The sequence below is a fragment of the Chenopodium album genome, chromosome 18 (genome assembly GCF_948465745.1).
Source record: "Chenopodium album chromosome 18, dcCheAlbu1.1, whole genome shotgun sequence".
Classification (NCBI taxonomy): Eukaryota; Viridiplantae; Streptophyta; class Magnoliopsida; order Caryophyllales; family Amaranthaceae; genus Chenopodium; species Chenopodium album.
Window position 1 is genome coordinate 12,828,114 of NC_137851.1, and position 25,881 is coordinate 12,853,994.

Genomic DNA, 25,881 nt, shown 5'->3' on the forward strand with positions numbered 1-25,881 from the left:
GCAGGGTTTGGGGATGGTCGGCCGGTAGGGGGCGTGCGCCGGCAGGGGAGAGGGAGGGGGACTGCCGCCGACAAGATTTGGGCTGGGTTGTTTGATTTTTTTTTTTCTTTATTTATTTATAAAATAATTTAATTATTAAAAAACTTAAAAACTAATCATGGTTAAAAAATTTAACTAGAGTTAGACTCATAATTGCATACAATCATCATTAATGTCACCATTGAATTAATATAACAAATTAGAGTTTACCACATATAATAAGAATTTTTACAATTTACCACTGAGAAAATTAAAAACTACGTGTTACCAAAGAGAATTTCCCAAAAGAAAAACTTATCCCAGCTTCTCTTCCTTTCTCTTTCCAGTTGAAAATGGCGGAAACCAAGATTTTAGAAAAGGAAGAAGACAAAGATGATCGATTGAGCTCACTTCCAGACGAAATCCTCACCAATATTCTCTCTTTCCTCCCAATCCACTCCGCCGCCACCACCTCCGTCTTATCCCACCGCTGGCGCCACCTCTGGACCGGCGTAACCCGCGTCAATTTCTTTGTTTGTAAGAAATTAAAATCCTCCGCCATTGTCGACCATGTCCTAAAGAAGCTTACATCTCGGAAACTCCACAACTTTGTTCTCGATTTGAACAATAAGAACCCCAGAGCATCTTGGTTTCGAGAAGTTTGCAGCCGAAATGTGGAGAATATCACATTCAATGTACCGCGAGGTGGTAAATGTTTCTACCGTATACCCTCGTTTCTGTTCAATTCTCAATCTCTGGTAACTCTGAATTTATACGGTTTGTTTCAGTGGCCGGAATTTGAGGATTTGCGTTTTCATCTGCCTAATTTGAAAAAACTTGTCCTAGATTATCTTGATGATATCCCTCTTTGGTTTCTCTGAATCTATTGCTTTCTCCAGAATCCCACTAAATTAGTCAAAACTTGTATTGACTTGAAGAATAATGGAGATTGGTCGTATTGTGAAGAGGACGAGGACATGGTGGATGAGGAGAATATTGGCTTGTTACCTGAATTACAAAAAGAATATACTCACCAGATGACCAAGTTTGTTGGAGGATTGTCTAGTGTTAGCAATTTGAAGCTGAAGCAAGAATTCCATACCAATATATTCAGACATTGTAGTTCTGCGAATCTGCCAATCTTTTCCAATCTAACCCGCCTTGAAACAGAGTGCCCTATGGAGTTGCTGTTTTCTTTACATTGTTTTCCCAACTTAGAGCATCTTGTCGTGTGTCTATGGTCACAACCTTTACCAACACTTGATTTTTCAATGGAGCAAAGCGATTGGTTGCCACCGGATTCTATTCCTTATTGTTTAGCAAGTAAGCTCAAGACTATACAATTAAGTGGAATACAGGGGACCGGCGATTCCCTGAGGGTACTAGCGTATATTCTGAGTCACGCAGATGTTTTGGAAAAGCTTTGCATAGATTTTGAAAGGCTTAATCTCATAGATGAACATAAAGAAGCATATGTAATGTGGAAGGAATGTCAGTTCTGTAGGTCACTGTTTAAACTTCCAAGGAGGTCCTCAACTTGTGAGGTTGTGGTTTCTGGTTGTTATGTCACACCATGTAGAACCATGTCCACTGATAATAGGAGGGAGGCCTTTTACCTTAAGTTTTCTTACTACTATAAGTAGGTGGGATATCATCTCCTTGTGCTTCAGTACAAATTAGAACAGCTAGGAATTAAAAAGAGGTAAGTTCCTTTTTATTACATTGTATTACTCTAAAGTTTATGGAAGAATGTGGAAGCTTTCAAGTATAAGAATTAAGATAATCTTTGTTGGTGGGGAATTTGGAGAGTTCAAGCATGTAGAATTATGAATTTTACGGAGTATGTTATAATGTCTTTCTATACAAACTAAAATGAATGAATCTTATGCTAAAGATGTTCTCCCTCCATCCTTTTGTGTTTGCCCCATTCCCAGTTTTTCTGTAAAGTTGTATTGGGCAGGTAGATATTTTTTTCCTTCACTATGTGAGGTAAGAAATGTAGTAGAGAGGGATGTTAGGGTCCTTGTTAATAATAATGAAGTGGGGCAATCTTTTGCAGCTTGTTTGGATGGAGAGAAATGGAGGAAAGGGAAAGGAAGAGATGAGTTTTCCTCCATTTGGATAGCAAAATTGGGAGGTGAGGGAATTGGGAGGAAGAGAAATGGAAGGAAACTTCCACTTTCCAAATTAGAGAAGAAATGGAAGGAAATCTTCGTTTGCCACCATAGGCCATCATCTTTCGCTGCATCATTCGCTGCCATATCCAAAAATATGATCTTAAGAAATTTTGTTTTCCAAAATTGATTTTAAAGTGTTAAAATTTCAAATGTTGAGATACATATATAATTTCTGGTTTTAAATTACAAAAATAGATTTTTCATGAAATCTGACTTTTAATTTCATGAATCAAGTTTCAGAAAATTGATTATGATCTTCAAAAATTGGTTTTCTGGAATAAAAAAAGGTTTTTGATATTTGGAAATCATTTTTTTGCGGTCTTCTTTTTCTAAAACCAACATCAGAATTTTTTGTATTGATTTTCGAAAATCAAATTTCTGGAATTTTGGTTTTAATTTGCAAAAATCAATTTTCAGAAAATTTCGTTTTGGAAAATTGACAGGGAAGAGAAATGGATTTTCAGAACTTTTTATTTTGGAAAATTTATACTCTGTATGAAAGAATTTTACATTTCCAGAATTTTATATGTGAATTATTGATTTTGAAAAATTGAGAAATTAATTCATATTATCACAAGAACTAACACATTAATTCAGGTTATTCAGCCATGGATAAAATTCACAAGAACTCAAATTCCCTCATTCTCTCTTCCTTCATTTTCTCTGTTATCCAAATGAGGGATTTGGTTTTCTTCACCCCTCCCCTTCCTTCACCTCCCCTTCCTTCATCTTCCTTCCCCTCCCTTTCCTTCCAAAAATTCTATCCAAACACAGTGTTGGTGACAAACTAGAAAAGACAATAGGGTAATCTTTGGGGGATGCAGAGAGTATAGCTTAGAGCCTTAGACTCATGGAAGGCTTATTGAGTTTAGTGGAGTTGTTCTATCATAAACGATGGTAAAGCACTAAAGCATCACCTGCAATAAGAATGGCTATTGTCAATCTTTTTTATTTTTGTTTGATAAACCCTTATACATTTGAATTTTAGTTACCTGATGCACTTTATTTCTAGAGTATTATAGGATTAATATGCATGATGTAATTTGGAATTAGAAGGTATATCATACAGGTTTTTCCGTTTTACCATACCGTTATTTTAATAGCTCATCACTTACAGGCTACATAAGTAGCTCACTAGTTCTAGATCAGCAAAAAGAGAGACCTTAAGTTGCTAGGTTTAGTGACCTCTGGCACTGTAAATCTGTAACGTCAATCAGTTTTAGCTCACACGCCTTTGGAACCGAGTTGGATTTAGTGGAGCTGGCAAAGTAACAGATTGATTTGAGCCAGTTGGTTGTGAAGCTCCTGTACGACTCTATAACTAGAATATCCTGGTTTTGAATTATCCAATTGACTAGTCAACTTGATTTGAAGCTCCTGCTTCCCTTGAATGATTGAATTTCCTGAAGAAGTTCAAGTATTTGTTGACTAAAAACTTCTTAAGAATGAGCATCATATATCTTGACTACCATAGATCCTCCCTTAAAATCAGGAAAGGGAATGTTTAAGCTTCAGAAGAACCTATGCAGGTACTACCATTCCTACCAGCATCAGTTTAATCTTTGCTAAAGCTTTAAACGTCAGGTTTATAACATACTTGCATCAGTATGGTAGAGTGCCTCTTTTCGTCTAGAAGTTGAAAGATTTCGAAACTTGTATTTTGTGAAAATTAGCTTCCTTGGGTGTCTATATACTTGATCAAAATTCAAAAGTTGTCTGGTGGGTTCGTGGATGATCAAACTTCCTTAAAAGTTGGACTAGAGAAATTTAGCATTGACGTATAAATAAGGAATGAAATAGAATAAGGAGATTGGATAATGAAATTGCACTTGATAGGTTTTTGAGAGGCTAAATGATGATATATTTGAACATTCTCTGGTTTTACTAAGGTTAATACTTTGATACTTTATATCATGATAATCTGAACTGCCTTTCCTGTGAGTAAGTTTCTTACTTGGGAAAGTTGACTGAATTGGATTTGGACCTATGACTTTTTTACCAACTATTACTTGTTAAATTGTTTTGGAAAGGTCAGTTTATAATAATAAGGATGTCCCCAAGCATGTTAAAATCATAGTAGTCTACTCTGTTTTTCTTGCAGCAGATGGCTACTTATGATGAGCAAAGGTCTTAATGATTTTGGAGAAAGGTCCAGTTTATTTATTTCGCGTGACTAATGTGACTCTTCTTGAAAATGCAAAATGAATAGTTTGGAGATTAGAGTGCATACACTGAGGAGCCTTTGTACAACAATGTGTAGAGAGATTAAGACTAGAATTAGGCAAAAGTCTCAATATGATACTAAGAGCAGATAAAGATAAAAATGCTGCAAGTGGAACAGTCTTAAAGTAAGTTTTTAGTCTTTTAGACGAGCAATATATGTGGTACATTGTTGGGATTGAGTGAAGTCTTTTTTGCCTTAGTACAATTAGTAGCTTGACAAATTGGAGCTCAAAGTAAGCTCTTATTATTAAGGTAAGCGATGGTATGTCCCTTGGTATTAGATCAAGGTTTGTTGATGACCAATTATGAATTGCCAGTCTTACATTTTTCTGATGGCTAATTGTGAATTGCTGCTGGGTCTGTAATATTTGAAGAGTTAATGTGCTTCACTTAGATAACGTTGTATGGATTAGCTTGAGAGCTTAGAGGGTATGAACTACGAAGGGATCGGAGGATCATTGTATAACGATGTATAGAAAGATTAGAATGAGGTAAATATTGCCGTGTTGGTGGCTAAGCAAATGTCTTGTATGTTTTTGAGGATACTAGTTCTTCAAGTAAAAAAAAAAAAAAAAAAAAAAAAAAAAAAAAAAAAAAAAAAGCAACAAGTATTTCTAGCAATTTGAGGATACTAGTTCGCTTTAGGCAGCTTAAAGCGTTAAATCTTAATATAAGGGGAAATGATAGGAGACAGCTTAATCTACCAAAAGCTATTAGCAAATGTGCCTACAAAGAGCAAGGTTAATAAAAATTGAACATGAACAGATTTAACACAACCTTAATTAGTTTCATCCTGATTTTTATTTATCATTTTCTATACGATATGGCAACTTGGCAAGAAGTTAATAAGTGTTAACAACTTTCCTTGGTCCAAATTAGATGACAAGTTTTGATTTTTGTTATTATTCAAAAACTTTATTTTGACTTTTATAATAGTCTAATAAAAGATACATTTGAATGAATTTAGCATTGACAAATTTGATAAAAGAAATGTGTCATCTAACATTTATTCTTCATTTTTTTTTTATATATATTCCATCCATCGTTACCTCCCAATGGTGATCCCTATTCCTATCCGTTGAAGGTATTGATGTTTGGCTTTTTGTTTCTCCCTCCCCAAAACATTTTTCCCTTTTCCTTATCTCTTTTTTACTTTCCTCCAAGGCTCTAGTGAAATTCAAACTCTGGTCTAGAGAATAAGTTAAACACGACATAATCATTGATCCACTTATGTTTTATGCAATTATTAGTGAAACAAATTATATATATTGTTGGGGAAACGTGGCCCGAAATCGAGCTAAACAGCAATTATGTCAAAGAATATAAACCACAACACAAGCAAATAATGGGTAACTTTGTTACCCTCTCAAAGACAATCTTACTATTAAATTTGAGCTACATAACCGCAATTACAAACACTTTTAATGAGCTTCTCAAGCTCTCTAGTGTTTGCACTCTCAAGCTACAACAAGCACTCACTCTCTTTTGTTTCTCTCAAAACCTTAGAGCAAGTGTTGTGTTTTCCTCACTACTACGATGCTTGTGTGACCACTCTTCTTATGATTAGTGATGCTACAACAAGACCCATGCTATAGCTTATATTGCAAACTACCAAACTTGGCTTATTCTACAAGCCAACTACAAAGTGTACAAAGCACACTACCACAAAAGCAACCAAGTCAATACTTGGCTTATTCTACACACTACCTTGTTTGACTTATTCTACAAGCTATCATATTAGTGTTGGTAGTGGGTCTTGAACACAACGTATATATACTAATTTTTGGGCACTTTTTTTTTGGGAGGCCTTGAGCCATCGCCCACCTTGCCCTGCCGAGCCTCGCCATTGCTTCCCTCTCATCAATCCTCACATTTCCAGTCCCTATGATGCAACCAAACAAAGGAAAAACTAATTTGCAATTGTTCTTTTTCATTGAAAATGTTTTTTCATCAAAGCAAATGGTGGTTTAAGCCAAAAACCATCCCATTATCCAACAAACCTAGAAAACCAACCACCACTATCGAAACCCCCCTACCCTAAAAAACTCAACCCCGTACAAAAATCCAACCATTTTGGAGGTGGCCGGTTGTTGTGATTTAGGGGATCTTTACCAAAATAGATACTTTTATAAAACTATTTACCAAAACGGCTACTTATCAGTATTAATTTCAAAACTAGCTAATTTATTAACTTGGAAGGAAATTATTTATTCCTTATTTTCTTTTGAACTAGTTTGGTTTACTTTATGGGGTCTTTTTAAAGACTTTTTTCTCTTGGTTTTTTTTATTTTTTTGGGTGGGGGGGAGGGGATTCTAATGCCATAGTTTAAGATATTCAAAGATGAAAGGGTAGCTAGCTTATTTTTCGTAAGGTGTGCTTTTGTTTTCTATTTTAATTTGTTTGTTTTCTTTTCTTTGTTTTAATTTCTGTTAGTGTGTTTTTCTTGTGTTAGGGGTTCTCCCCTCTTTTGCACCAAAAAAAAAAAAAAAAAAAAATCCCATTAATTTGAAAAATAACATTCAACATAATATATTTGCAATAATTCTCTGGAGACTCTACTTTGTTAAGAGGTGCAAGCATCAACATTTTAAAAAAAAATAAAAAACTCAAAAAATTGTTCCAAATTTCCAATTAACAAAAAAAATAAAAATAAATAAATAAAAAACAACTGAGAACATATTCATTGTCTACCATTATATATCACATAAATATTTGTAAATTTTATTTATTATACACATTAAACTAAAAAATATTCAAATTAGCTGACATTAACAAAAGTATACAATTAATAGGCATGAAAAATATTAACAATACCTTTAAAACCATTATTATAGTCAAAATTTGCGGTAGTGTTGATAGAACAATACTACCTAAAATTCCAAATTTAAATGATACGATCTAGATAAAAAAAATTAGTATATTTGTACTCCGTATATCGTTAAAATTTCCAACTAAAAAAATCCTAAAAACAAAATTAAAATAAAACCAAAAAAACAAAATTAAAAAAAAATCAATAAAGTGAACCCTGAACAAAATTGGTTCAAAAGGAAAAAAAAAAAAAAAAAACTAGTTTTGGAATTAAAATTCATAATTAGCCGTTTTGGTAAATACTTTTGTCAAATTAGCCGTTTTGGTAAAAGATCCCGATTTAGGTGGGTTTAAGAGGTGTTTGTTGTGATTTAGGTTGTTGGTTGTGGTTGTGGTTGTGGTTTAGGTGATAGTAATGGTGGTTTCGTGAGGCGATAGGAGATTATAATGGTGGTTTCATTGTTTAAAGGTATTTTAAGGAGGTGATAGTAGTGGTTTAGATTTGGTGGTTAAGCCGGTCTTAAGTTTTGGTTATTTCATTGTTTAAAAGGTGTTTTAAGAGGGTTATCTTTTTAAAAAATTAAAATCAATTTTTTTGTAATAAGTAAATTGTAAGGAAAAAAAAACTATCAATTATACTGTGACACGTGTTATAATTAACTTACTAAACAGATTATTAACCACTTTGAATATCTATCTACACTTATCTATATATATATATATATATATATATATATATATATATATATATTAAAACTCAACGGGAAAACATGAGGCCGCCACGTGTCATCATGACTAGGCAGATGACGTGGCGCCATATCATAGTTAGACTCCAACGTTTTGGTCTTTGGATTCTCTCACTTAATTTCTTGAGTAATTCTTATAGCCCCCAATTTAAGAGAATATTTAAGGTGATTAAACACCACCATTATTCTCTTGATAAATAACTCTCATAACCCTTCATTTAAGAGAATGTTTAAGATGATTATTCACCTCTCCTTTGATGCTTGGGATTCTTCTTCTATGTTCTTTCATGTTTTTCTATAAAAAGAAGAAACTTTTTTTCTATTTTTCACACTTGAAAAATACATCAAGCACAATAGTCTAAACACAATTTCTATTGGGCATAAGTTGCTTGAATCAAACCATCCACCCCAAAGTGTCTTTGTGTGAAAGTGGTGTGTTAACCTTAAGAAATGTGCTGGCGAATACACTTGAGCACATTGGTTGTGCCGAAATTCATTTTCAAGTTAGTGATTTGCATCACGACACACCGATATTATTCCATGGTTTGTGAGATTATCTATTTGATCTTACTTAAATATTTCTATATTATTTGTACTAGACTTCTCCTTTATTTACAATAAATGTAACCAATTTAATACTTTTTTTGTATTTTATCACATAATTTTTATTTTAAAACCTCATTTATAATATACATAAAATGACCCGAGGCATTGCCCGAGCCACAGACTAGTTATACATTAACAGATGTTTCTAACAAGGTCCACGTGTCATGTAATCTCTCCTCATTACGCCATGTCACCCATACAACTGCTCATAACGCCACGTCGCTCTCCCTTCCATTTGTTTTCATTATATGTCATGCACATAAAATAAAAAAAAATAAAAAAACAAGTTCACCATAAGATTTGAACTCACAACCTCTAATTTTAGAACTAAGTGTTTACACCAAGCTATGTAATTTTTTTATGTGATCTTTTGAATATAAAATATTAATATCTAGCAAATGACAATATGAACAACAAATTTAATTATAAAAAAATTGATTCATAAATTACAACATATATTAATGAGCAGTTTCATGTAATAATTCGGACATCGCCCAGACCCAAAAACTAATTTGCGTGTCAAAAAGTCGTTCTATCCTCAAATAATCAAATGATCAATTTTATTTTTAAAAATCTGTAAAATGTGGTATTATTTCCGGCCATTTTCCCTTTTTCATTTGGATTAAAGGTTCCGATTCCAATCCTTAATTATTAATAATTACTCAATATCCATGAGTGCATGACTCCATGTCTCCATGTACCAAACAAAACACTCGGCTGTCCTAAAAAAAAACACTTCCTTCGATTTCTCTCTCCACCCAAAACCCTTGCTGCTACCAGCCACTTTATTCTGTCTGAAATAGTGAAAGTAGAAAATGGCCGAAACCCAGATTGTAGAAAAGGAAGAAGACAAAGATGATCGATTGAGCTCACTTCCAGACGAAACCCTCATCGAAATTCTGTCACTCCTTCCGATCAAATTCGCCGCCGCCACCTCACCGTTGGCGACACCTCTGGACCGGCGTAACCCGCGTCAATTTCTTTGATTGTGTATCAGAGTCCATCGACATAATCTACAACGTTCTACGGAAGCTTACATCTCGGAAACTCCACCAGTTTGTTCTCGATTTGAACTATTTTGACGACTACCCGGAGGTCTCCAGACTGTACAGATTATCAGTATCATCAATAGTATGGTTTCCAGAAGTTTTCAACCGAAATGTAGAGAAAATCATATTCACGGCACCGCCAGATGCAGCCTATTTATGTATACCCTCTTCTCTGTTCAATTCTCAATCTCTGGTAACTTCGAAATTATATGCTTACTTTCAACGGCCAACATTTGAGGGTTTGCGTTTTCATCTCCCTAATTTGAAAATACTTACTCTAGATGATATCCCTTGTTGGTTTAATGCTTTAATTAAGGCTTGCCCACTTTTGGAACTTTTAGAAATAGTGTTCAATTTAGAAATGTATTCAACTTTGTCAACCTCTGATGTGAATATAATTGCTCCCAATTTGAAGTCATTGTCTATAACAATGGAATTTCAGTACCAGAGCATGGTGAAGCGCCCTAGAGTAAATATTGATGCACCCAAATTGGCAAACCTTAAGATTCATGATTGCAATTCTATTTATCATTTTCTTTGGAATCCAACTACGTTAGTCAAAGTGCATACTGACGTATAATGCCAAGTTCTGGGATGATTTTGATGAAGAGGATGGGGAGGATAATGGCTCGTTAGAAGGAGCACAAAAAGAATATCTTCACCAGATGACCAAATTTGTTGGAGGATTGTCTAATGTTAGCAATCTGAAGCTAGAGAGTTGGACCAATATGTTCAGATATCGTACTTCTGTGAATCTGCCAATCTTTTCTAATCTAACCCATCTTGAAATAAAGGGCTCTATGGATTTGCTGTTTTCTTTACATTGTTTTCCCAACTTAGAAGTTAGAACATATTGTGGTGTGTCTATGGTCACCACCCTTACAAACACATGAGGAGCAAAGCTGTTGGTTGCCACTGAATTCTATTCCAGATTATTTAGTAAGTAAGCTCAAGACTATACAATTAATTGGAAGACAGGAGACCGACGATACCCAGAGGGTGCTAGAGTATATTTTGAGTAATGCAAATATTTTGAAAAAGCTTTGCATAGAGTGATAGATAGGGTTAATCTTGACAATGAATGTGAAAGAAGCATATGCAGTGGAGAAAGAATGTGAGTTCTGTAAGTCACTGTTTAAACTTCCAAGGAGGTCCTCAACTTCTGACTGTGAGGTTGTGGTTTCTGGTAGTTATGTCACAGCATCAGCTAATGCCTTACATGTCAAATGTATTTGGACAAATAGACCTGACATATGCAACTTGTTTTTCAAATGCAACATTCAAGCTTATGGGTTGCAGGTATTGCCTACTAAATTCCTAAATCCTAATGATTTTTGGTTTAGGCTAAACAATGTTTCTAGAAAATATGAATATGTATGTATTGTAGTCTTGTAATGTACTCGTCGTTGCCTCTTTTGTATTAAGTTTATATGTTATATTCAAGTTATTTTACTTCTCTTTATGGTTATGTGAATCTCTCATTTATTAATGCTCTCTGTAGAATGAACTTTGAAGGTTGTCTCTTGACTTTTGCGTATGAAAATCATAGATATACATATCTTTTTAAATAAAGCTAACTAAGTTTGTGTTCAAGTTCAATCTTATCGTTGCTCTTTGTTACATGTTTTGGTCTGAAATCCAAGGTAATTTTAAAAGTTTGGAAAGAAAAAGTAGCATGTCTAGTGCAAAATCTTTTCGAGAAATCACATGATGGTTTTGAATCATTTAACTTTTGAATTCTCTTTGTATCTTCTGCTTTGGGACCTTTATCGAAATTTTGCTATATTTCATTGCCACAACTAGTTGTTCTTTGTGCTTAAATTCAGCTGTTACCTTGACTACTGGAAACTAAAAGATTCCATTTTTTTCCTTTTTCGGGAGGCATATATACATTCAGTATAAATTAGAATACTGTGATTGTTAACGTGGAAAGATCCCTTTTTTTCGATGTATTAATGCTTTTGACCATAAGTATTAAGCGTACAAATGTTGTTGAATTGTGGATTTTGATTGTTCCATATGAGATATTAAAGTTGAAATTAGAGTCTATTTCATACTCTGTATTACTTAGAAGAGAAGTAGTAATAATGAAGATCTTTGATGTTTAGTGAATATGATCCTTTTAGGTGTGTAATTTTATTATGATAATTCAAGTGATTGCTTGATTTTCAACTGTTAGTATATGTTTGTACTCTGTATTGAAAGTGTGTAATTTAGAATTGATATGCTCTGTAACCTTATTAAGCATGATGTTAGGTGCAGGATTAATAGCTTAGATAAGGTTAAATGGAAAGATAGAGATCATGAATGGGCCAATTTTTTGTTGAATGGTGCTTAGGCTCTCTGTCTTTGTTTTGTTGCTGCCCTGTTGGGTTGCTTTTGTTTGTCTTGTCTGCTTAGTTGTAATTGTTGGATTTCTTTGATGAGATAATATAATTTCTTGCTTACTTACCAAAAAAAAAAAAAAAAAAAAAAAATAGAAAAAGATAGTGTGTAATTTTTCTGTATGTTTCTAGACAAATTGCTGCTTTTGGAATATTGATGTTGAGGGTTTTTTTGTCGATGTGATTGAAAATGGGCAAATCATTAATCAATCAAAAGTAAATGTATTATCATTGTATTATTATTTCATTATTTGTTTGATTCTCCTTTTGAATGTTGACCTATGAATTATTTTTTGCACATTCAGTTCGCACATCCAGTTAAAAAAATATACGAGGTATACAATTAGAACCAAGCACCACTGATATCAATTCCATTGTTTAATTTAACGTATCTAACAACGGACAGACAAGTCCGAAGTAAGTGGTTAGCTGGTTACTAAACCATGCAACTCAAGGTCTCCATTTTCGAATCTAGAACTGCTTATTAAGTGAAGAAATATTAAAATAAATAGTATGGTATAGTATTTATTCTGATATTTTGTCTTCCTCTTGTCATATTTCTCTTGTAACTGAAAGAAATTGGGGAATAGAGGAACTCCTTGTAACATCAAGAACTCAGGAAACCATGTAGACCCATGTCCAATTGTTGATGGGAGATTGGGAGGGAGGCCTTTTACCTTTCTTTTTCTTGCTACTATAAGTAGGTAGCTTCTCTTTGTGCTTCAGTACAAATTAGGACAGCTAGGAACTAAAAAGAGGAAAGTTCCTTCTTATTAATTTGCACTACTACATGAGTTTATGAAGAACATGAAAGCTTTTCAAGTAAAGAAGGGGAATTTGGTGGGTTCAACATGTAGAATTATATGGAGTAAATTTTATACTAGTATAGTGTCTTTATATACAAACTAAAATGAATGATTCTGATGCTAAAGATTTTCGCCCTCCATCCTTTTGTGTTAGCCCCGGCCATTCCCAGTCTTTCACTTTCCTTAAACCTGTATTATGTAGGTAGACATATATTTTCCTTTGTTTTACGGGGTAAGAAATGTAGTGGAGAAGGAGGGTAGGGTCCTTGTTAATAGATAATGAAGTGGGGTGGTCTTTTGGTGGAAAACTAGAAAGGAAAATTGGGTAATATTTGGGGGACGCAAAGAGTATAGCTTACACTCAAGGAAGGCTTATTGAAATTTTAGTGGAGTTGTTTTATCATAAACGATGGTAATAGAATGACTATTGTCAATTTTTATTTATTTTTTTTTTTTTTTTTTTTTTTTTTTTTTTTTTTTTTTTTTTTTTTTATCATAACTGAATTAAACTGATTAGAGCTGAAGTGAAGAACAGGCCCTACGTATGTATATATAGATACTGAGGATATATTTAGAAAATTAATATGATATATTTTGTGACCATATTTAGAGAAATAATATGATATGTTTTGTGACCATATTTTATGGCTAGAATATTGGCTAGAATATTTTTTGGTTATCTTTTAGTTATTTTCTTAATTCTATCTTATGTTAAACTTGTATTATATATTGGTCATGATGGCCATCAATGAGAACAAAGCATTTATGTTCATTCAATTTTGAACGATTTGCCCATGTGGTGTTGAAAAATAAAGAAATTACTAGAATAGTGTCCACTTAAAAATATTTCTCAATTTAGTGTTCATGTAGGTTCGGAAATTTACGAACCTAGGGTATGGTTAAAAAATCATTGAAGAGACCTTTTTATAATAAAATCCTAAAAATATGTATACCATCAAATTATTTTTTATTTTTTTATGTTTTTTGACACGAAGAGGGTTTTTTCTATTAGTTACTCAAACCTTAATCAAGGAGAACATCAGAGATTACAGTAGGTAGGATTTCTTCAATCCAAACTTTCATTTATGCATATAAGATATATCTTTATTAAGTCAAACATCAAAAAATTTATCTTAAATAATGCTTACGATATCTTAATTTTATTTAGCATTGAGTCTCATCATTAATGCTTTTGTATTTAATTAATAGTAAAAATGAAATTAAGCACTATGGAGTATGAATATGATGCAGTAATATAAATATTTAAAAATTTTCTAGCATTTTTTTTTTCTTTGACAGCAAGTAACCAAGATAGCTTAAAGTGATCAAAAGTTACCCCTGAAATGAATAAAAGTTACCCCAATATGCATAAAAGTAACCAAATACAAATAAAAATTATCTAAGCTTTATTAGTAAAGAATCACATTTTAAATGACTAAAAATCAATTATTAGTAATTGAATGTAATTAAATTACCTTTATAAAACTTTTCTTGTTGTCTATTTATATAAAAATTATATTATGTTTAAAGTTACCCTAAAATTAGCTAAATGTTACCCTTATACTGCTCGATATACACTAATATTAGTGTAAACCGGGTGTATACAAAATTTTTTGCCAAGAATATTATTAAGCTAAACTAGAAATATCTAGCAAAATAGCAGACCTAGTAACCAAGAATTTTATTAAGCTAAACTAGAATATCTAGCAAAATAGCAGAGCTAATACAAGAAGGATAGTCTTCCACCCAAACTCTCAAATGCTCATAGTTTCTACGTACTATTTTGAGCAAGTTTGTCGGCAACCACATTCCCACATCTGCTGACTTGCGAGTAATTAAAGAAGCTAGTTTAAGGATGTCCCTAACAATGATATGACCAAAGCTAGACATTTCATGCTTCCCCTGCTTCAAATAAGTGAATTGATTGCTGCAATCCATTTGTAGCATATTTGTTATGGATATAAATTGTCAAAAATATATATAACATGAAATATCAATGTTTGGAACAATGGTGAATTAAAACCCTTAGAGAATAGTATTAAGACTCCAATGATTTTTTTATTTAGATTTTATATACGAAGCGATAAAAATTAGGTTTAAAGTTTTCCAATCCTACGTGAACACTACTATGAGAAATATTTTAAAGTGAACACTATTTTAGTAATTTCTTTATTTTTTAGCACCAATTTAGCAAATCGTTCTTCAATTTTAGCAATAGATCAGACTATCAGAGTATTGGACCAAGCAAGAGTTTGACAATGGAAGACGAAAAAGATCAATTGAGCTCGCTTCCAGACGCCATCCTCATCGAAATTCTCTCACTCCTTCCGATCAAATCCGCCGCCGCCACCTCCGTCTTATCCCACCGTTGGCGATACCTCTGGGCCGATGTCACCTGCGTTGATGCTCGATTAGAATCCACCGCCATAATTGACCACATCCTACAGAAGCTTACATCTCGGAAGCTCCACAAGTTTGCTCTCAATTTGAGTAATTTGAACGATTTTTACGATGATCCGAAGTGCAGAGCATCAGTGTCTTGGTTTCGAGAAGTTTGCAGCCGAAATGTTGAGAATATCACATTCAATGTACCGCGAGATGGTAAACGTGACTACTTTATACCCTCGTTTTGCATACCCGCTTTTCTGGTCAATTCTCCATATCTGGTAACTTTGAATTTACACGGTTCGTTTAAATGGCCAAAAATTGAGAAAATGCGTTTTCATCTGCCTAATTTGAAAAAACTTACCCTACATCAACTTGAGGATATCTGTCTGTGGTTGGAGACTCTAATTAGGTCTTCCCCACTTTTGGAACTTTTGGATTTAGTCTTCTGTTTAGATTCATATTCGAGTTTGTCTAGTAAAGTTGTGAATATAATTGCTCCCAATTTGAAGTCATTGTCTATAAATATGAAAATTTCGCACCGGGAATGGACACAGCGCACTAGAGTATCTATTGATGCACCCAAATTGGTGAACCTTCGAATTGAGGATTGCAATTCAATTTATTACTTTCTCCGGAATCCGATTACATTAGTCAAATCATGTATTGACGCTAATACATGGCAAGGCGACATGGAGAGCGAAAAATATATTTGCCAGATGATCAAGTTTGTTAGAGGAATGTCTAGTGTTACCCACCTTGTGCTGAACCTAGATAATATTCAGATCAATATATTCAGATATCGTAATCCTGTGAATCTGCCAATCTTTTACAATGTAACTCGTCTTGAAACAAGTTTCTTTAATCATTTGATGTCTTCACTACATTGCTTTCCCAACTTAGAGCATCTTGACGCGTGTTTATGGTGGTTTGATGATCCTATGCCGGATTGGTGTGCACCGGATTCTATTCCAGGTAGTTTGGTAAGTAAGCTCAAGAATATAAAAATATGGGACCTAAACTGCAAGGATTATGACCTCAAGCCTCTGGCATACATTCTGAGTATAGCAATTGTTTTGGAAAAGCTTGTCGTACAGTTATATAGAGAATCAAATGTACAATGTGAGTTCTATAGGTCATTGTTGATGCTTCCAAGGAGCTCATCTACTTGTGAGGTTATGGTTTATGGTAGGTATGTATGTATGTATGGGTAGCAGGTATTGACTACAAAATTCTTAATTTTTTTTGGTTGTTCAGTATAAGATATTTAAGTTGATTTAAGTCTTATTCGTACTCTGTGTTGCTTAGAAGAGAAATAATAATAATAATGAAGAGTTTTGAACATTTAGTGAATTTGATCCTTGCAGGTTTGTAATTTTATTATGATAATTGAAGTGATTGCCTGATTTCCATCTGTATGTATATACTAGTATATGCTTGTAATTAAATAGAAAGTATTTGCAAATTTTTAGATAATTGCTGCGGATTTTGTTTTTCGTGTGATTGAAAAGGGCTAAACCATTATTGGATGAATCAAGCTTAATACGAAGTACTACTATCTAACATTGTACTCTGTATTAGTATTTGTGTGATTATCTCAACATGAAAGTCTTTTTTTATGTGACTTGACTGTGTGATATGCTGCTTTGTGATTTGATTTTGGGGAATTTGAGAATTTCAGATTCAAAACCTTAAATTGTCTAGAAATCCATCAAATTGTAACAAGTTAAAGTAGTGTTTAGCGTTCTCCTGGTTTTTTTCATTCCTCACACTTACATAGATACTTCGCTCCAAACTAACCAAGAAAGACCTTAATTGCAATCAAACATATAGCACATACAGATAATTAATGCGTCGAGGACAAATGTTGGCTGACCTGTTTTCCTAACATCATCCAAAATACTTCAGTGTCACAATGTATGGCATAGGATAGGCTATTTTGCAGCATGAACATCAAATTCAATTTTTGTAACATTAAGTAAGCGTTAGTCCCCAATAAAATTGTCATCCTCAAATATTATAAGGAGCACTCCATCAAATAGGCTTTTTAATGTTCTATTAGTTGCTGTGAACTCTAATTCTACTCTCGGCTACTTGTAAGAGTAGACGTAATGACAAAAGCACAAGACCCTCTGAAATCAGATGACTGCTAGTCTGCTACTGTTTTCATCCTTCAGTCAATAGTGCAATTAAGTAGAAAGAGCTAGAATTTTTATAATCAAGTAGAAGTGAACATATAGAGTATAGGATAAACCAAAAGACCAATACATTGCAACCCAATACACCCTGAAAAATCCAGCATTTCAAGATGCATGATTTAGGCATCTTAAAATTTTCTTCTCTGTTACACCATAATATGACTCTGGTACACCATTATAATCTTTTTCTCTGTTTGGATATTAAAGTTGATCCCTTCACACCATTATCGTCAAAACTTATTAGTGGTGCAGAGCAATGTGACTCGTTTATAGCTTTATAACATATGGTGAATTATTATGGTAAACAAACTGGAATTTTTGAGCAGTTTTTCGGAAAGATGTAATACATTTCCAAAATTCCACAAGGAATTTCACAAAAGATTGGTCATATGTTGTCAGTACCATATTATTAGTTTCTGGCCATATTGGTTTGTAAGATCGCGCAGAAAACAAAAGGTGAGTGTAGAATTATGAATGAATTGAGCACCGACAGAAAGTAACTACCATTAGCAGTCTGAACAGAATGGGAATTCAGAGGAACTTTAGCTTAGCCAAATTACTACATGTTGAAGAACCCAATTTCACCTCTACATAGTTATTTTTATACAATATAAACTCATTATACTAAGAAGAGACGTGGCAAGCAGTACAGTTCCTCACTTTGAACCTTTTCCTATGCTTTTCTTTTGTGATTCATGTCATTATATACATTAGAGTCTATCATGATTCATGTCATTAAAGCCGATCAATTGGATACCCATCATGATTCATACAACCAGCACCAATTTTTCTTGGAGATATGGTTGAACTATCTAATACCAATAATTCAACAAACTCCCATCTCACAAAACCATGTTGCCATTCTTTTTAGCTTCCATTCATAAGCTTTCAGCAGAATAAACTCAAATCTTACACAGATATATTAATTCAGGTACATTGTGTTTAGGTCCAATTTAGTCCAATTGGGCCCAGTCCATAAATGACCCAATTAAAAGCCCAAGGTCAAGGTTCAACTCTCCATTTGTGCTAAAGTCAAGGTCAGTCAAACGTGGCAAGTCAATTGGGCCTAGGCCCACTTCTCCAATATGTGCGAAGGTATAAAAGCCATCAATTTCACCATTTTACATACACACACATAAAGCCTCAAGCAATTAATTCTCTTGCATAGCTTTCTCTCTCTACACATTGTACTGACTTTAGCATCTGAGGGGCCTTCCTCGACAATACCCCCGAGGCTAGTTTACGTGTGTTTGCTGTGCAGGAAATCCTCGGCCCAACATCACTTGGACTGAACCCAGTCTTCACCACTTCTCAGGACCTTCGGCAAGGTCCCATTGTTTCACCCGAAACAATTTGGCGCCGTCTGTGGGGAGGACTTTCAAAAAATCTTTAAGCCAATCTCATTCGTTCTACCATAATTTTAGTATCAATGGCTAAGAATCACAAGAACAAGAACAACGGTGCTTCTCCTTCGAGGAAACGCCGAAAGTCACTAGGTGGGGGGCCCTTGGACCACCCTACTCCTATTTCATCTCCTCCGCGGGACCGGAGCCCGTCCGAGGAGCTCAGTTCCGGGGGCAATCAAGGGAGAGAACCCTTTCTCCCATAATTCGATCCAATCATCAACCGAGTCCACCTCGGTCGAATGAAGACAATCAGTCTACTCATAGGACTCATTCTCATACTCGGAGTCAACCTCGGAGTATTCATTCTCCCTCTACTGCTGCTCATTCTCACTCTCGCTCTCAGCAGAGAACACCCCAGACAGGGCCCAACTCGGAGGAGGTAGTGAGAGCCCTAGCGGTCCTCATGAATGCCATGAAGGCCCAGAACATGCCACCTCCACGGGACCGAACTCCTCCGCAAACCAGGCATCAGCGAAGAAAGCTCGGTCGGGAAGGGGGGAAACCCTCATCCTTCAGGGAATTGGTAGAATGGGAAGAGGAAACCTGGAGAACCAAAAGAGAAAGAAACAGGAACTCTCATTTCTTCAAGGAACCTACTACCCAGCTCACCTTGAGCAAAACAAACAGGAGCAGCAATTCTGCCTCTCGGCCAGAAACCGTTCGCCGAAGCGCTCTTGAACGTCTCGGCGACAGGGAGCGGAGTGTGCACAGCCGCCTCTCCTTTCCTGCAGCCGAAGTCCAGACTTCCCAGCCAGGGACGAAAACCACTTCTACCTCTCTGAGAGGGCGGAGCGCGGTCCCTTCGGCTAGGAATAAAGGCAAGGTCGTGATGCTTCCTTCCAGTTCTCCATTCGAGCAATGGATATTGGAAGACCCTGTGCCAACGGTTAAAATCCCGTCGCACGTTACCTATGATGAGAGTTCGGATCCGAAGGACCATATTGCCACATACAAGGCACACATGCACCTCTGCCCCAGGTCCGAAGCGACCTGGTGCAAATATTTTCCCACCACTCTCAAGGGGGTCGCGCAAGTGTGGATCTCTAAGGGAGTAAAGGAGGGCTCGATAACTGGGTGGGACGATCTGTCCGCCAAGTTCAAGAGCAAGTTTTCTACGGCAAATCGCCAGGAGAAGAATACTGCAGAACTTATGGGTCTGCAGCAAGGGGAGGCCGAAAGCCTCCGCGACTATCTGACTCGCTTCAGCAACGAGTCATCCAGCATTTCCCAACTGGACCAAGGGCTAGCAATTTTCGCCCTTCAGCACGGTCTCAGAACTGGACCGTTCTCCGAATTCATGGTCATGAACTCACCTCGGACCTTGGAGTAACTCCCTAAACCTGTGAATGGAAGCAATGAAAGGCAGCTGGGGATAATGCCTAAAGACGTTTTCATTTCCCTGTTTTATTTTACTTTGCTTGAGACTTTGAGGGAGAACGTTAATAGGCTTTCGTACCCTACCCCAGGATTCCTCAACCCTGTTCTCTTACACCTTTTTCTTGGTCAGTCCTTAATATTATCAAATAACCTGAAGCAGTTGAGACTTAAGATTCTATACAAGCTGAAAGGAAAAAAAAGGAAGAGGAACAGAGAGACTTCCAAAGAGATATAGAAAGGTTATTGCATTCATTTCGAAAGAAGATCCGGTCCCATCAATATCGCAGCAAAGTCGATTATTAGTGGCTTGGTAGAACCAGAGACACACAATGTAGAGTCAAGAAAGTTAAATCACTTTAAGCCAGCTACAATTGCTCAGGCAATTGAATATGCCACACTGCAAGAAGAGTCTTTGAGCTGCTGCTCAAAACTATAAATATTACTAGCAAAATTTGCCTGGGTCTAAGTTGAACCATAGTTATCCTTCACTGCCTAGTTCAAAACCACCCTTGCTACCCACTCAGTTTAAACCTAATTCTTCTTCCTTGACTAAAACATCACAAAATTCAAGAAATTATAGGCATATTCCAGCTGATGTTAGGCAAGAAAAGATTGCCAAGGGATTATTCTATTAATGTGACCAGCCTTACTCAAGAGAGCATAAGTGTCAGTTCAAGGAGCCTCAGCTTTTTTGTTGAAATTTCTGGTTCTTGAGGAAAAGAGTGTGAAGAAGAGATGGATTCAAAATCAGAAAAGTGATTCGGAACCTCAAATTTCAGTGAGTGCTCTGGCTGGTAACCAATCTTTTCAAACTATGAGAGTAAAGGTTGTAGTAAATGGAAAAGACTTGCATATCTTGATTGATTCGGGTAGCACTCATATTTTTGTGGATGTGAATGTAGCTAATAAGTTGGGGTGCAAGTTGGATCAGATTCCATTAGAAGCTATTTCTGTAGCAGATGGTAATCATATATCATGTCAGCACATGTGTACAGAACAATGAGAAATGCAAGGGCACAAGTTTGAAGCTAATGCTCTGCTACTTCCCTGTATGGTGCTTAGAAAACAATGGCTGAGGTTTACTAGGGTCTATCTATTGGGATTCTCATAAACTGAAAATGGAGTTCAGTTTGCAGAGCAATCTGAAGGTTTATTGGGGCCTATCTATTGGGATTTTTAGAGAAAAATGGAGTTCAGCTGTAAAAATGTTAGATATTCTGCAAGGCAGCTTTTCCTCATGCAAGGGACTGATGCAGATTGCAATGCAATTCAGGATGATCAGGATATAAATCTAACGCACTAGAGAGTTCAGAATTCTCAGAGTTAAAGCAGCAGTAACATGGTTTTTGCTACGCCAACTGAGCCACCTCTAGCAAGAGGAGTGTCTGACCACTCAATACCCAGGTAGTACACAAGTGATTAAGTGAACATAAGGTCATCCCTCTCTTACTCTCTTTCCTTTCTTAGATATCCTAGCAATTTTAGCCACTTGCTAATTAGATGACTAGGGTAGTGCAAAAATCTGAGTTTGACTGTATACGAACAAAGAGAAGCTGCCTAACTTTAGCATTATAAACCAAAAGGGAATATACAGGATTCCTAAACTCCCATTACCAGTAAATACAGCTTCTGCAATGTCCTCTCATCGGAAATTGTCATGAAAAAAAAAAAAAAAAAGAATCCCTTGTTAGGATTTGTGTGGAGATGGATAAATCAAGGAGGCATAAGGTGAAATCAATGAGGTGAAGAATTTGACCACTTTAAGAAAAGGGCTGACTTCAAATGAGCATATCTCTCAATCTGGAAAATATTTTGAGATGATTCCAATTGGAGGTGATAGCTTATCTCAAGAGCTTTCCAACGACTGGTCATTAGCTAAATTTGGCCAAGAAACGAGGAAGATATGACTGTTTTACGAGAAGCTGTCCAGTAGGAGAATACGGAGCGGCCGCTCCTCTATGTAGGAGCGCCTGCTCCTTTCGAGGCTCGTTTTGTCTATTTTTCTTCCAGTTTGCTTGAGCGGCCGCTCATGTTTTGGGTAGCGCCCGCTCCACTGGGTTTCACGGAGTTGCTCTGTTTTTCAGGCCCGTTTTTCTTTGTGTGGCCTTGATTAACTTTTTCCTCCCTCTTGATTAATCTTAGCCTTTGATTATCTCCTAATACCTAGACTATATATATTGCTTTAGATCTCTTATTTTTCATGATTCACAAACATTAAACACTAAGAGAGGGTTTGAGAGAGTTTGTGAGGAGCATTTGAATTCCATACAATTCATGCTTGTAATCTTGATTTCATTCATCATCAATACTACTCCATAGTGCAAGGGTGGGTTTTTTCTCCCGATTTTCGGGTTTTCCCACGGTAATATTGTCTCCTTTATTTGCTTAATTTTCTTTCATGGTTGTTCTTGATTGTTATGCTTGTTTGTTCATTGTTGTTGTGGGTAAATTGCAAGTGAGTTTGAGCCCTTAATCCTTACATCCCCACCCCACCTTTTCTTAGTAATCTTTACTCCCTATAAAATTTCAATATCTATACAAATAAAATGGAGCTAGCAGCCTAGCAGTTTCTTACTTTGATCTTCTTTTTTATTTAGTATTTACAAATAGATCGCCAGTTGCGAAGAACCCTGTTCTCATTAGTCAGTTGTACATGTTAATGTAGGGAAATGCTAGTCATAAACTCATAAAATTATCTTAGAACAGCTTTGGAATTTAAGCTTCATAATCTATCAATACACCAGTGACCTTTTGGATTATTTCCTTGAATTTTATAGACGTACTTCAGAGTTCATACTACATACACTAAGAAATTAATAAATGAAAGATTTACCATGCATAGCTATATATAGAAAGTAAATGAGCTTGAATCCGTCATATAAACTTTACAGAAAAGAGTAAAACACATTGCAAGGCTACAATAACTTGATACATATCCGGCATTTCTAGAAACATTGTTATTCCTAAACCAAGACTATATGTAATTATACATAAACCAAAAATCAATCAGAACTTAGTAGTCAATAGGCAATACCTGCAAGTTTGCAATCCATAAGCTAGAATGTTGCATTTGGAAAACAAGTTGCGTGTCAGGTATATTCACTCAAAATACATTTGACATGTAAGGTATCTGCCTTGTACGGCATTACCTGATGCTGTGTCACAGACCTACAAGAAACCACAACCTCACATGTCGAGGAGCTCCTTGGAAGGTTTAATAATGACTTACAGAACTGACATTCCTTCCACACTGCATATGCATTTTCACGTTCATTTTCAACATATGCCCCGTCCACTGTACAAAAATGTACAAGAAGATTTTCCAAAACAATTGCATTACTCAGAATGTATGCCAGAGGCCTGAGTTCATCACCAACGATCTTTAGTCCCCTTATTTGTATAGTCTTGAGCTTACTTGCAAAACAATCAGGAATAGAACCCGGTGCACACCAACTCCTTTTCTCCATTTTATCATCATTTAATTGTAAGCAGACTTCAAGATGCTCTAACTCTCTAAGTTGGGAAAACAATTTAAGGAAATCAGAAAATCCTTAAGGCAATTTGTTTCAAGAAAGGTTAAATTTGAGAAGATTGGCAGATTCACATAACTAACATATCTTAAAATATTGGTCCAACTCTCTAGCTTCAGCTCAAGTTTGCTAACACTAGATAATCCTCCAACAAACTTGGTCATCTGGCAAATATATTCTTTTCGTGGTCCAGATAATGAGCCGTAATCCTGCTCATCATCCTCTTCATCTTTTAATTCCAAAATTAGCTTAGAACAGCCTCTTAATCTATTGATACACTAGTGAGCTTTTAAATTATTTCCTTGCATTTATAGACGTACTTCAGAGCTCATACTACATACACTAAGGCATTAATAAATGAAAGATTTATCATGCATAGCCATATACAGAGAAGTAAACGAACTTGAATACATCATATAAACTTTATAGAAAAGAGTAAAATACATTGCAAGGCTAGGATACCTTGATAAATATCCAGCATTTCTTTTTTTTTTGAGGGTAATATCCAGCATTTCTAGATACATTGTTATGCCTAAACCAAAATTACATGTAACTATGCCTAAACAAAAATTACATGTAACTTAATAGTCAACACCTGCAAGTCTGCAACCCATACGGTAGAATGTTGCATTGGAAAACAAGTTGCATCTTTCAGGTATATTCACCCAAATACATTTGACATGTAAGGTATTCGTCTTGTACGGCATTACTTGATGCTTTGACAAACCAACCAGAAACCACAACCTCACACATCGAGGAGCTCCTTGGAAGGTTTAACAATGACCTACAGAAATGGCATTCCTTCCACGCTGCATATGCTTTTTCACGTTCATTATCAAGAAATTCAACATATGCCTCTTGACAAAAATCTACATGAAGCTTTTTCAAAACAATTGCATTACTCAAAATGTATGCTAGAAGCCTGAGTTCATCATCATAGTCCCGTTATTAGTATAGTCTTTAGCTTAGTTACTAAACAATCTGGAACTGAATCCGGTGCACACCAACTCCTTTTTTCCATTTTATCATCATTTATTTTTAAGCATACCTGAAGATGCTCTAAGTTGGGAAAACAAATTAAAGAAATGAGCAAATCCTTAAAGCAATTTGTCTTAAGACAGGTTAAATTTGAGAAGATTGGCAGATTCACATAATTAAAATATCTCAAAATATTGGTCCAACTCTCTAGCTTCAGCTCAAGTTTGCTAACACTAGATAATCCTCCAACAAACTTGGTCATCTGGCGAATATATTTTTTTCGTGGTCCAGATAATGAGCCGTAATCCTGCTCATCCTCCTCTCCACCTTCTAATTCCACCCAATACTCGTCAACACTCTTCAATCCAATACACGCTTTAACTAATGTAGATGGATTCCAGAGAAAGTAATAAATTGAAGTCCAATCTTCAGTTTTAAGGTCTGCCAATTTGGGTGCATCAATACATACTCTAGTGTCCCGAGTACTGCCTAGCATATTTATAGACAATGACTTCAACTTGGAAGCAATTATATTTACAACATGACTAGACCGACCTAAATGGAAGACTAAACCCAAATGTTCCAAAAGTGGGGAAGACTTAATTAAAGTCTCCAAACAAAGAGGGAAATCATCAAGGTAGTTCAGGGAAAGCTTCTTTAAATTCGGGAGATTAACACACAAATCTTTAATTTTCGGCAAATTAAGCAAACCCTTTATTGTCAAAGTTACCAAAGATTGAGAATTGAACAGAAAAGCGGGTAATGACAAGGAATTCGAGGAAATACCATACTCTGCATAGATGTGAATATTCTCCACATTTCGGCTGCAAACTTCGCGGAACCATGAATCTGATTCTGATACACAAATTGCAGGAGAATGATACCCCCCTTCCAAAGTGAGACCAAAGTGGCGGAGTTTCCGACAGGTAAGCTGGCGTAGGATGTAGCTGATTTCGGCGGTGGATTCTGGTTCATTGTAAACTTCGAGATCAACGAGGGGGACGCCGGTCCAGAGGCGGCGCCACCGGTGAGATAAGACGGAGGTCTTGGCGGCGGAATAAATGGAGAGGCGAGAAAGAATATCGGTGAGAATGGCGTCTGGAAATGAACTCAACCTGTCTTCTTCTTCCTCAATTGAGCTTCTGGGTCGTTTTCTGGTGTAGTATTTCATGATTTTGCAATCACCCAT

The 25,881-nt window shown here is 35.7% G+C and overlaps 3 protein-coding genes across 3 annotated transcripts; 2 read left to right on the forward strand and 1 right to left on the reverse strand.

Moving 5' to 3' along the window:
- The first annotated feature begins 371 nt into the window (after nt 1-371).
- Nucleotides 372-1,661, forward strand: LOC145591845 (F-box/FBD/LRR-repeat protein At5g22660-like). Its single transcript, XM_081648337.1, has 2 exons — nt 372-776; nt 918-1,661. Exons 1-2 carry the CDS (start codon nt 372-374, stop codon nt 1,659-1,661), a joined length of 1,149 nt encoding a protein of 382 aa, XP_081504463.1.
- A 13,415-nt stretch (nt 1,662-15,076) lies between these two features.
- Nucleotides 15,077-16,417, forward strand: LOC145591846 (F-box/FBD/LRR-repeat protein At5g22660-like). The gene has a single exon (XM_081648338.1). It carries the CDS (start codon nt 15,077-15,079, stop codon nt 16,415-16,417), a length of 1,341 nt encoding a protein of 446 aa, XP_081504464.1.
- Nucleotides 16,418-24,365: 7,948 nt separating this feature from the next.
- Nucleotides 24,366-25,881, reverse strand: LOC145591847 (F-box/FBD/LRR-repeat protein At1g16930-like). Its single transcript, XM_081648339.1, has 2 exons — nt 24,763-25,881; nt 24,366-24,593 (listed from the first exon to the last, which is right to left on the reverse strand). Exons 1-2 carry the CDS (start codon nt 25,879-25,881, stop codon nt 24,366-24,368), a joined length of 1,347 nt encoding a protein of 448 aa, XP_081504465.1.